Source organism: Neophocaena asiaeorientalis, unplaced genomic scaffold (genome assembly GCF_003031525.2).
Source record: "Neophocaena asiaeorientalis asiaeorientalis breed wild unplaced genomic scaffold, Neophocaena_asiaeorientalis_V1.1 scaffold250, whole genome shotgun sequence".
Lineage (NCBI taxonomy): Eukaryota > Metazoa > Chordata > Mammalia > Artiodactyla > Phocoenidae > Neophocaena > Neophocaena asiaeorientalis.
In genome coordinates this window covers 1,165,372-1,178,160 of record NW_020172476.1, presented here as the reverse complement: position 1 = coordinate 1,178,160, position 12,789 = coordinate 1,165,372, and the positions used below count along the sequence as shown (strand labels likewise).

Below are 12,789 nucleotides of genomic sequence, written 5' to 3'. Positions count from 1 at the left end.
GGAGGGATGGAGGAGTAGGGCCCTATGACCCCAATCCTAAAAGTGTCTATCAATTAATATATTAGAGATTTTATGTGCTGTTCTCTTTTCTTTCTTTCTTTTTAAAAATTCCCACTTACCTTCAGAAGTGTGTTTTGGGGAAAGGGGAACATATGCAATGAAAATACTGAATCACATGAATGACAAATTTTCAGTGGTCATGATCACTGGCAATTTAAATAAGATTCTACTTAAAATGGAAATCTACAAGGGTTTTTAAGGTTGTGTTTAAACTTACAATGAAGGAAAACTCCTAATCTAACTGAGGGTGAGAAGCCTGCCAGCCACATTGTTGTGGTATGAATAATTTCAGTGGGTTCTAGAACACAGGAGCTATCCCAGTTGCCTGGTATCTAGCCCTGGGATGATGAGGGCAGAGGGATAGTGGCTCAAGTGTAAAGAGCCCTGTAAAAACTGATAAAGGAAATGGTTGGGGTACTGGCTTCATAATGGTTGACTTGAATATGAAAGGCATGCCTGTGAGCCCATCCTTTACTATCTCTAGGAATTAGCTAGCCCTTGGAGGGGCAGTCTCTCCAGGATAAGCAAAGCCCCATATCAAAACATCAGAAAATACAGAAAATAAAAGGCATGATTAATACATTGGTACACATCACTATGCCAGGTACTGTGTTGTCAGGAGGCTAAGAAGAGACCATGAGACATGGCCACTGTCCTCAGGGAGCTCAAAAGGTAGTGCAGGAAACAGACCCAGGGACAAATGATCATAGTACTGAATGGTGTGAAAAGTCAACCTAGAGCTGCAAGAGCCCGGAGAAAGGCAGCAAGTCAGTTTGCCACAGAAGGCTGGAAGAAAGAGTAACAACTCAGCACCCAGTGGTCAAATTTCTTTGCTGCCATAGGGAAAGAGACCAAAACAAGCCTCTGAAGCCAGAAAGCATCTATGACTTTAAACCTCACCTTCTTGAGATTCAGGTCCTTTTCTGCAGTTCTGTGAATGTGGGTGTATATTTAAGGGCTGCTAATGGCAGATACATTTACTGAGTGAAGAATCTCTTAATAGGAAAAGAGCCTCTTCTCTGTCTTGTGTACTCTATGAAGATGTAGTTATTTACAAATGCTAATTAACATTGAGAATCTCACCACTGGTAGAAGGGTTATACTCCTAAAGAGGAGACAGATGGCCCTTCTCTCCTCAAGACCTTGAATGGTAGGCATGCAAGAGATGACCAAAAAACTCCACTTGTCTCTGGAATTGACTTTTCTCTAAGGCTCACTTGGAGCAGCTGGAGGATCTTCCTAATTTTTCTCCTTGCTGCTGGTTTCTTCCAAAACTTTTCTGTCTCCCTGTTAATCTAACATTATCATTCTTAAAAACAAAGCTGATGATAGCATTTCTTTGTATAAACAGAATATGTCGCCTGTAGGATAAAACGGGGACTCTTAAGTTTGGCGTAACCAACTCTTCAGTCTGGACCCGATCTCATCCCAGCTTCTTTCCCATTCTCTTCCCCAGGCTTTCCGTTCTCCCACCACAGAGGAATTTTTATGGTGCTTTGGTTGTACTAGCATCCTTCGTGTTTCCTTGTCTCAGCTCAGTCTGGTCCCTCTGCTCTCCTTTCTTTTCTTTATCAATTTCTTTTACAAAATCTAGATCAGGTGACCCTCCTCTTTGAAAATCTCCTGATTTACCAGCACAGATTGAGTTACTCTGACTTCAGCTCCCTCCTACCAATGTGGCTTGGCCTCAGAGCAATGAACATACATTATTTTGTTTCATCTGTTTGCCTATCTGTCTTACCTTCTGAATTATAATTTATAATTCCCTCAAGGATGAGGATTATATTCTTCACCTTTGTATGCTCAGTACTTAGCAAAATGTCTGGCTAAGGGAAACAACAATACAGTAGTAGTAATAATAATAATATCTAATATTATTGAGTTCTTTCCATATGGAAGGCATTATTCTAAGCCCTTATGAACATTAACTAATTTTATTCTGACAGTAACACTAAGGGTTATGTAATTATGTCATTCCCATTTTGCAAGTAAGATTGAGCCATGGAGAGGATAAATAACCTGCCCAAGGTGACACATAATAAATACTAAATTATTGTCTTAGTGCCTTTTTGAATTGGATATGGTGAGCCTCCAGACTTTTTTTTTCTTCCCAGGAGATTCACAGAAGAGGCACTGTTTATTGAGATGAGAAATTTGGGAGAAGTCATTACACAGGTGCCCAATCCATGATAAGCCAGTTGAGTGGGGTTTAAACTGGGTAACACAAGCTTTGGAATTCCTCTTTGTGCCAGAAGAGTTGCAGGAAGTGAGTTGTTTTATTTCCTTCCCAGAAATCTACTTAAAATCAGTAAGAGTAGGGACATAATACATATATAATACAGTTATACTAAGATTTTTTCTGTGCATAAACATTATGTGTCATGGGGCGTGATTTAATTTGTGGTATATCTACCTATGGGTAGCAGTTGGCTCTGTTGTCATGAGTTTTTGTATATGAACATCTCTAGAAATTTATGTATATTTGTGCATGTCATTATTTCAGTGTATTTTCACAGGAACTATATGATAAGTTGCCAGTGTTTACAGCTCAGGGCACCCTCAAAGGAAAGGTATTTTAACAAAATTAATTGTGAAAAATATTTTGCTTTTGCCATCATTCTTGCAGAAACTTTTTCATGGAGTTCTTGAGATCATATTCTCCTGGACCGATGAGCTGACCGTCTAAGCCCTGGTTCTGTACTTACTAACCATGTGACTGCATGCATGTTACTTCCCCTACTATTAAATTTCTTCATCTTGAAAATGGAGTCTGTAACAGTTCCTTCCTCAGAGGAATGCTGTAAGGATAAGAAAGGATCAGGGCATGCAGCCTGTGCAATTACAAAGGGCCCCATACTCAGAAGGGCCCACGCTTGGCTTCATGCCCTACTGTAACTGATTTGAAATTCTTAATAATTTTTAACATTTTCATTTTGCCTTGAGCCCTGCAAGTTATGTAGCCATTCTTGGATAGGATTGTTTGTGAACTCCATAGCCTGTGGTGCCTGGCACATAGACGAATCCTCAATAAAATGCCAGGTATTAATAATTTTGCGAGGGAATTTTTAGTTTATTGGTATAGCCCCCACCCCAATTTTATTTTCTGAACTTTTCCAATCTGGTCTGGACATTGAGCCTAATTGTGGGGTACATTTCATATGTCCTCATGCATTCAGCTCAGACTTGGTTGATAAACACTACAGTAAGGCCCTCTACCTCATTCTTCCATTTCTCTGTGATTGCACATCTGATGGAATATTGGCTGTGGATGGCTGCTGACTCAAAGTACAAAAACACTTCTCTATAAATATAAGCCACATGGCTTAATAAATGACACTACATACAGTGACTCCAGAAAGACATCTGGAGGAGATCTAATACTCTTTTTTGCTCTCATTGTATTGCAGATTATTAGAACTCCAGAAGGACCAACACCAGATAAATTATGAATGTTGAACAAGATGACCTTACATCCACAGCAGATAATGATAGGTCCTAGGTTTAACAGGGCCTTATTTGACCCCCTGCTTGTGGTGCTGCTGGCTCTTCAACTTCTTGTGGTGGCTGGTCTGGTGCGGGCTCAAACCTGCCCTTCCGTCTGCTCCTGCAGCAACCAGTTCAGCAAGGTGATTTGCGTTCGGAAAAACCTACGTGAGGTTCCAGATGGCATCTCCACCAACACCCGGCTGCTGAACCTCCATGAGAACCAAATCCAGATCATCAAAGTGAATAGCTTCAAACACTTGAGGCACCTGGAAATCCTACAGTTGAGTAGGAATCATATCAGAACAATTGAAATTGGGGCCTTCAATGGTCTGGCAAACCTCAACACCCTGGAACTCTTTGACAATCGTCTTACGACCATCCCAAATGGAGCTTTTGTATATTTGTCTAAACTGAAGGAGCTCTGGTTGCGAAACAACCCCATCGAAAGCATCCCTTCTTATGCTTTTAACAGAATCCCTTCTTTGCGCCGACTAGACTTAGGGGAATTAAAAAGGCTTTCGTATATCTCAGAAGGTGCCTTTGAAGGTCTGTCCAACTTGAGGTATTTGAACCTTGCCATGTGCAACCTCCGAGAAATCCCTAACCTCACGCCGCTCATAAAACTAGATGAGCTGGATCTTTCTGGGAATCATCTGTCTGCCATCAGGCCTGGCTCTTTCCAGGGGTTGATGCACCTTCAAAAACTGTGGATGATACAGTCCCAGATTCAAGTGATTGAACGGAATGCCTTTGATAACCTTCAGTCACTGGTGGAGATCAACCTGGCACACAACAATCTAACATTACTGCCTCATGACCTCTTCACACCCTTGCATCATCTAGAACGGATACACTTACATCACAACCCCTGGAACTGTAACTGTGACATACTGTGGCTCAGCTGGTGGATAAAAGACATGGCCCCCTCCAACACAGCTTGCTGTGCCCGGTGTAACACGCCTCCCAATCTGAAAGGGAGGTACATTGGGGAGCTTGACCAGAATTATTTCACATGCTATGCTCCTGTCATTGTGGAGCCCCCAGCAGACCTCAATGTCACTGAAGGCATGGCAGCTGAGCTGAAATGTCGGGCCTCCACGTCCCTGACTTCTGTATCTTGGATTACTCCAAACGGCACAGTCATGACACATGGGGCATACAAAGTGCGGATAGCCGTGCTCAGCGATGGGACGTTAAACTTCACGAATGTAACTGTGCAAGATACAGGCATGTACACATGTATGGTGAGTAATTCTGTTGGAAATACCACTGCTTCGGCCACCCTGAATGTTACTGCAGCAAACACTACTCCCTTCTCGTACTTTTCAACCGTCACAGTAGAGACTATGGAACCTTCTCAGGATGAGGCAAGGACCACAGATAACAATGTGGGTCCCACTCCGGTGATCGACTGGGAGACCACCAACGTGACCACCTCTCTCACGCCACAGAGCACAAGGTCAACAGAAAAAACTTTCACCATCCCCGTGACTGATATAAACAGTGGGATCCCAGGAATCGATGAAGTCATGAAGACTACCAAAATCATCATTGGCTGTTTTGTGGCCATCACACTCATGGCTGCAGTGATGCTGGTCATTTTCTACAAGATGAGGAAGCAGCACCATCGGCAAAACCATCATGCCCCAACGAGGACTGTTGAAATCATTAATGTGGATGATGAGATTACAGGAGACACACCCATGGAAAGCCACCTGCCCGTGCCTGCTATTGAGCATGAGCACCTAAACCACTACAGCTCTTACAAATCTCCCTTCAACCACACGACAGCAGTCAACACAATAAATTCAATACACAGTTCAGTGCACGAACCGTTATTGATCCGAATGAACTCTAAAGACAATGTCCAAGAGACTCAAATCTAAAACATGTACAGTTATGAAAAACAAACAATCAAAAAAAAAAGACAGTTTATTAAAAATGACTGGGCTAAATCTACTGTTTCAAAAAAGTGTCTTTACAAAAAAAAAACAAAAAAGAAAAGAAATTTATTTATTAAAAATTCTATTGTGATCTAAAGCAGACAAAATTATGTGTATTCCTCAGAACCTGTTTTTGCTGCACTTATTTACTATTTTCCCACATCTTGTCCCTGCCTTTCCCAATCGCCATATTTTTCATAGGAGATCTCAATTCCCTAAAGAACTGGTCTAGGAAATTTTGTAAGAATTCTGTTACACTTTGAGATTTTTATGGTGAATTCTAGTGGTGAGATCCAGTCTCTTTTGTCTTTCTTTTTTTTCCTCTGTCTTTTCTTTTCCCCCTCTCATGCCCTTATGAAGTAGTCCAATGGGGAATGCAATATTAGAAATAGATTTTTAAGAGAGAACAAGGAAAAAATGCAAGATCTTATATTTTTCATGTGATGACCTGTTCTGTATTTATGAGGAGGACCATACAATGGAAAACAAAAAGTAAGCAAACAATAGATTAATTTACATATGAGCATCTATAAAACCCATGATCTTTTAAACAAATCTAGAACCCGAATTTGTAGATCAAAAGCTAAAAATAAGGTTATAAATAAATATTGTTGTTTTTCCTGTACCTGGACACAACTCATTTGTAGTATGGCTCAAATGTGAGAAACGAAGGTAATTAGATTTCCTACTTTCTAAGAAAGATAATATTATAGTAATCTCCAATCACAGCACCAATCTCTACAGGGTCCTGTTTCAATGGATGACTTGAGTTTTTGATCTATATTCAAGGATGCTGTGGTGTTTTTTTCCTTCTCATTAGGGTCACCCTTTGTAGAATGCTCAGATTAAAAAATGATGATTTTGTGAAGTAAATTCAATTCCACTTGAAAGAAAGTTTCAGTATAATTTATTCTCTGTCTCCTAAATAAAATTCTGCTGGCTAAATGAAGTGCAACCGCAGAATGCAAAGGTACACTAAATTATCCAAGTTGAAAAATCATTTTTGGTGCTGAGTGTCAGCAAACTCAGTTCAATTCAACAATAATTATTAAAGACCTACTATGTGTTAAACAGTGATGTTAGTGTGTGGACACACTATTAACAAGACCTGGCTTCTGATTTTGAATCACTCACAATCTATATAATATGATTAAAGAAATATCAGTTTATTACTGGGGGCTAGCTTTAATTTTACTGTTAGGTGGAAGGCTGAAAATCAGGACCTTAGAGTTTCAAAATATCAGGTTACTGTTATTACCAAAACCTCCTCATGGTTTCTTCTATCCTTCTGGAAGAGCTGACTCTCTTCTTCCAAATGCAGATTGTAGGGCTGTAAAGAAGTGTATGGATTTGTTGTGACAGTTGGATGCTTACCAAGAGGTAGTAATTCACTGGTAATTCACTAAAGGTACTTCAGGGAACTGGAGGAATTTTTTGGTATGAAACATACACTAGCTTCCAAGTTAAAAAGGAACTTTCTGGTTACTGGCACCTCAGCACTCTTCTGATATTTTAATATAGTATGTGTCTGACTTCTGTCTTTATCTATGTGAAGCATAGTGAAAATATACATCTCTTATTACTGGCCCTTGAAAACTGCCACCTCATTGGTGAGACAAGAGTTGACTAAGCTAGGGAAAACTTCAGCTCCTGATGAATGAGCAGCTTGGATACTCACACATAACTCCGCAGGCTGGACCTCACACCAGGGTTTTGTGATCTCCAGGTGTGAAAAACCAATCATTACTAGCAAAATAGGTCAGAGAACTAGGAGGAAGAGATAGCAAATGAATGAGACCACACAAGGATCTTGCCTCTATTTTTTGATCACCATATTTTAGGGGCTTTTTTCTCCCTCATTTCCTACCTCCCTTTGTTAGGAACACAGTTCACATTTGCTTTTACTGTAGAGAAGACTCAAGAAAAGGGAAAAGCCATGCTGGCTGTCATTTGTCAAGCTATTCAATATTGAATGTACTTAATATATTTCTAAGCTGTAGATCAGCTTAGAAACCAACCAACCAAACAACTCACCAAGGAATATCTAGTGCTAATGCAAAGAAGACTGGTATAAATCCATAAGGGAAAGAATCCTGCCTTCTCTACTTGGTTTGTGTTCTCCAAGCTCTGTCTTTGCTGATTGGAAGCCTTCTTTCATTTGAACTTATAATTCTTAAGGAGTTAGCTCCAGCACACAATTCCTTTCAACTGTGAGGGGTGGCTGAGCAGTTAGATAAATTCTACCAGAATGAAAGGTGAACTTGAACTAAAAATTTAGGTAAGAAAGTCAAGCATACAATTCAGTCCTGTAAGAGATTATAGTTGCCCTAATGAATACATATTAGAAATTATTTTTAAAACTATACATATATTGATGAAAGATTGGTTAAGCCAAACTTGACTTTTACAGTCAATTTAGAAATCCTTTTGACAAAAGTTCCTCACTGCAGGTTTTGGGGACGAAAGGTATAGTTTTATAATTGTATCATTTAAAGGACACTAAAATGAATTCTAAATGTGTATGATTAGCAGTGTCTGTATTTGTTCTGAATCATGTACTTGGCTTTGGGTGCCTCAATAAGGTAGCTGCACTAGTTAGAGTCCATCACACAAAGTGGACTTCCTCGGTACAGCAGAAAGCCCATGTGACTATTTAAATATCTGGTCTATCCTTGTAGCAAAACACACTTCTATTTCTGTCGCTCTTTTTATTCTAAACAAAGGCAACCAAGTGGCAGTATTCTTAAATACTCATGTGCATCAAAAATATGCCACTTACAATTAACCAAGTTGAAATAACCTCATGACAATTTTAGTATGTATATATATATTTCCTACTAAAGTTATGCAGTTTACTTTGGGAAAACATCAAAGAATGCTTTAGAAAGAAGCTTCTCCAACAGTTTTTTCTATTCCAGAATCTTACTCTTTTATACCTGGCTATCACCTCAATCTTCTAAATTCTTTTGAAAGTGTCCAAACACATCTGTGGTGACAAAATATTAGAAGAATTTGGTATAATTCATACACATAGGCCCTGATAGAGCTTTAATCATCTTCTCTCATATTCTGAATATTCTGGAATCAAATATCATCTTTTCCAAAGATTGAAATAGGTAATTAGAACTTTAGATTGGAACATTGATCAATGCTTTTTTTGAGGAAGAAAATGTTGCTAGTCCATGATTGGTTTTAGGCCTTATAATCAAAGAGTTAAAAATCAGGATATTATTTAAAACCTACATACTATGAAATTCTGAATATAGATCTGTTGGGAAATAACTTGACAATAGAAGGGTTATTTACATAGAAGAAAGAAAAGGAAAGAAACATTTAGAGAACAGGATTTACTGAAACATGAAAAAAAATAATTAAGTGGATGGCCCCAAGTTATCCAACATTTCCAAGGTAAATATTGATCAAGGTGGAAAAAAAACACAAAAAAACCTGAATATTTTATCCTCTTGGGATAATCTTCAACATACTTACATAAATAAAAGATTCAGATGAGTGCTTATGAGCAGTGTGGTGCTTTGAGGCAATGTGATTTTTATTTTTTTATTATTTTAATTTATTTTTATTTTTTAATTTATATTTTTATACAGCAGGTTCTTATTAGTCATCAATTTTATACACATCAGTATATACATGTCAATCCCAATCGCCCAATTCATCCCATCCCCACCCACATCCCCTGCCGCTTCCCCGCTTGGTGTCCATACGTTTGTTCTCTACATCTGTGTCTCAATTTCTGCCCTGCAAACCGGTTCATCTGTACCATTTTTCTAGGTTCCACATATATGCGTTAATATATGATATTTGTTTTTCTCTTTCTGACTTCCTTCACTCTGTATGACAGTCTCTAGATCCATCCACGTCTCAACAAATGACCCAAGTTCGTCCCTTTTATGGCTGAGTAATATTCCATTGTATATATGTACCACATCTTCTTTAGCCATTCGTCTGTCGATGGGCATTTAGGTTGCTTCCATTACCTGGCTATTGTAAATAGTACTGCAAGGAACATTGGGGTGCATGTGTCCTTTTGAATTACAGTTTTCTCTGGGTATAGGCCCAGTAGTGGGATTGCTGGATCATATGGTAATTCTATTTTTAGTTCTTTAAGGAACCTCCATACTGTTCTCCATAGTGGCTGTATCAATTTACATTCCCACAAACTGTGCAAGAAGGTTCCCTTTTCTCCACACCCTCTCCAGCATTTATTGCTTGTACATTTTCTATGATGCCCATTCTAACTGGTGTGAGGTGATACCTCATTGTAGTTTTGATTTGCATTTCTCTAATAATTAGTGATGTTGAGCAGCTTTTCATGTGCTTCTTGGACATCTGTATGTCTTCTTTGGAGAAATGTCTATTTAGGTTTTCTGCCCATTTTTGGATTGGGTTGTTTGTTTTTCTAATATGGAGCTGCATGAGCTGTTTATATATATTAGAGATCAATCCTTTGTCCATTGATTCATTTGCAAATATTTTCTCCCATTCTGAGGGTTGTCTTTTCGTCTTGTTTATGGTTTCCTTTGCTGTGCAAAAGCTTTGAAGTTCCATTAGCTCCCATTTGTTTGTTTTTGTTTTTATTTCCACTACTCTAGGAGGTGGATCAAAAAAGATCTTGCTGTGATGTATGTCAAAGTGTGTTCTTCCTATGTTTTCCTCTAAGAGTTTTATAGTTTCCGGTCTTACATTTAGGTCTTGAATCCATTTAGAGTTGATTTTTGTGTATGGTGTTAGGGAGTGTTCTAATTTTATTCTTTTACATGTAGCTGTCCAGTTTTCCCAGCACCACTTATTGAAGAGACTGTCTTTTCTCCATTGTATATCCTTGCCTCCGTTGTCATAGATTAGTTGACCATAGGTGCATAGGTTTATCTCTGGGCTTTCTATCTTGTTCCACTGATCTATGTTTCTGTTTTTGTGCCAGTACCATATTGTCTTGATTACTGTAGCTTTGTAGTATAGTCTGAAGTCAGGGAGTCAGATTCTTCCAGCTCCTTTTGTTTCCCTCAAGACTGCTTTGGCTATTCGGGGTCTTTTGTGTCTCCACACAAATGTTAAGATTTTTTGTTTTAGTTCCGTAACAAATGCCATTGGTAATTTGATAGGGATTACATTGAATCTGTAGATTGCTTTGGGTAGTATAGTCATTTTCACAATATTGATTCTTCCAATCCAAGAACATGGTATGTCTCTCCATCTGTTGGTATAATCTCTAATTACTTTCATTAGTGTCTTATAGTTTTCTGCCTATAGGTCTTTTGTCTCCCTAGGTAAGTTTATTCCTAAGTATTTTATTCTTTTTGTTGCAATGGTAAATGGGAGTGCTTCCTTAATTTCTCTTTCAGATTTTTCATCGTTAGTGTATAGGAATGCAAGAGATTTCTGTGCATTAATTTTGTATACTGCAACTTTACCAAATTCATTGATTAGCTCTAGTAGTTTTCTGGTGGCATCTTTAGGATTCTCTACGTATACTACCATGTCATCTGCCAACAGTGACAGTTTTACTTCTTTTCCAATTTGTATTCTTTTTATTTCTTTTTCTTCTCTGATTGCTATGGCTAGGACTTCCAAAACTATGTTGAATAATAGTGGCGAGAGTGGACATCCTTGTCTTGTTCCTGATCTTAGAGGAAATGCTTTCAGTTTTTCACCATTGGGAATGATGTTTGCTGTGGGTTTGTCATATATGGCCTTTATTATGTTGAGGTAGGTTCCCTCTATGCCCACTTTCGGGAGAGTTTTTATCATAAATGGGTGTTGAATTTTGTCAAAAGCTTTTTCTGCGTCTATTGAGATGATCATATGGTTTTTATTCTTCAATTTGTTAATATGGTGTATCACATTGATTTATTTGCATATATTGAGGAATTCTTGCATCCCTGGGATAAATCCCACTTGATCATGGTGTATAATCCTTTTAATGTGTTGTTGAATTCTGTTTGCTAGTATTTTATTGAGGATTTTTGCATCTATATTCATCAGTGATATTGGTCTGTAATTTTCTTTTTTTTGTAGTATCTTTGTCTGGCTATGGTGTCAGAGTGATGGTGACCTCACAGAATGAGTTTGGGAGTGTTCATTTCTCTGCAATTTTTTGGAAGAGTTTGAGAAGAATGGGTGTTAGCTCTTTTCTAAATGTTTGATAGAATTCACCTGTGAGGCCATCTGGTCCTGGACTTTTGTTTGTTGGAAGATTTTTAATCACAGTTTCAATTTCATTACTTGTGATTGGTCTGTTCATATTTTGTATTTCTTCCTGGTTCAGTCTTGGAAGGTTATACCTTGTTAAGAATTTGTCTATTTCTTCCAGGTTGTCCATTTTATTGTCATAGAGTTGCTTGTAGTAGTCTCTTAGGATGCTTTGTATTTCTGTGGTGTTTGTTGTAACTTCTCTTTTTTTATTCTAATTTTATTGATTTGAGTCCCCTCTGTCTTTTTCCTGATGAGTATGGCTAATGATTTATCAATTTTGTTTATCTTCTCAAAGAACCAGCTTTTAGTTTTATTGATCTTTGCTATTTTTTTTGTTTCTATTTAATTTATTTCTGCTCTAACCTTTATGATTTCTTTCCTTCTGCTAAGTTTAGGCTTTGTTTGTTCTTCTTTCTCTAGTTTCTTCAGGTGTAAGGTTAGATTGCTTATTTGAGATTTTTCTTGTTTCTTGAGGTAGGCTTGTATAGCTATAAACTTCCCTCTTAGAACCGCTTTTGCTGCATCCCATAGATTTTGGATCATCATATTTTCATTGTCATTTGTCTCTAGGTATTTTTTGATTTCCTCTTTGATTTCTTCAGTGATCTCTTAGTTATTTAGTAACGTATTGTTTAGACTCCATGTTTTTGTGTTTTTTACGTTTTTTTCCCTGTAATTCATTTCTAATCTCATAGTGTTGTGGTCAGAAAAGATGCTTGATATGATTTCAATTTTCTTAAATTTACTGAGGCTTGATTTGTGACCGAAGATGTGATCTATCCTGGAGAATGTTCCATGTGCACTTGAGAAGAAAGTGTAATCTGCTGTTTTTGGTTGGAATGTCCTATAAATAACAATTAAATCTATCTGGTCTATTGTGTCATTTAAAGCTTCTTTTTCCTTATTTATTTTCATTTTCAATGATCTGCCCATTGGTGTAAGTAAGGTGTTAAAGTTCCCTACTATTATTGTGTTACTGTCGATTTCCTCTTTTGTAGCAGTTAGCCGTTGCCTTATGTATTGAGGTGCTCCTATGTTGGGTGCCATATATATTTATAATTGTTCTATCTTCTTCTTGTATTGATCCCCT

General features: G+C 37.9%; 1 protein-coding gene across 1 annotated transcript; it reads left to right on the top strand.

Moving 5' to 3' along the window:
* The first annotated feature begins 3,509 nt into the window (after nt 1-3,509).
* On the top strand, nt 3,510-5,455 carry LRRC4C (leucine rich repeat containing 4C). The gene has a single exon (XM_024738181.1). The coding sequence runs from the start codon at nt 3,510-3,512 to the stop codon at nt 5,430-5,432; it is 1,923 nt and encodes a 640-aa protein (XP_024593949.1). The 3' UTR covers nt 5,433-5,455.
* The last annotated feature ends 7,334 nt before the right edge of the window (nt 5,456-12,789 follow it).

Bases quoted from the DNA above. Each gene is read 5' to 3' on its own strand.
- LRRC4C (XM_024738181.1), top strand. From the start codon at position 3,510: ATGTTGAACAAGATGACCTTACATCCACAGCAGATAATGATAGGTCCT.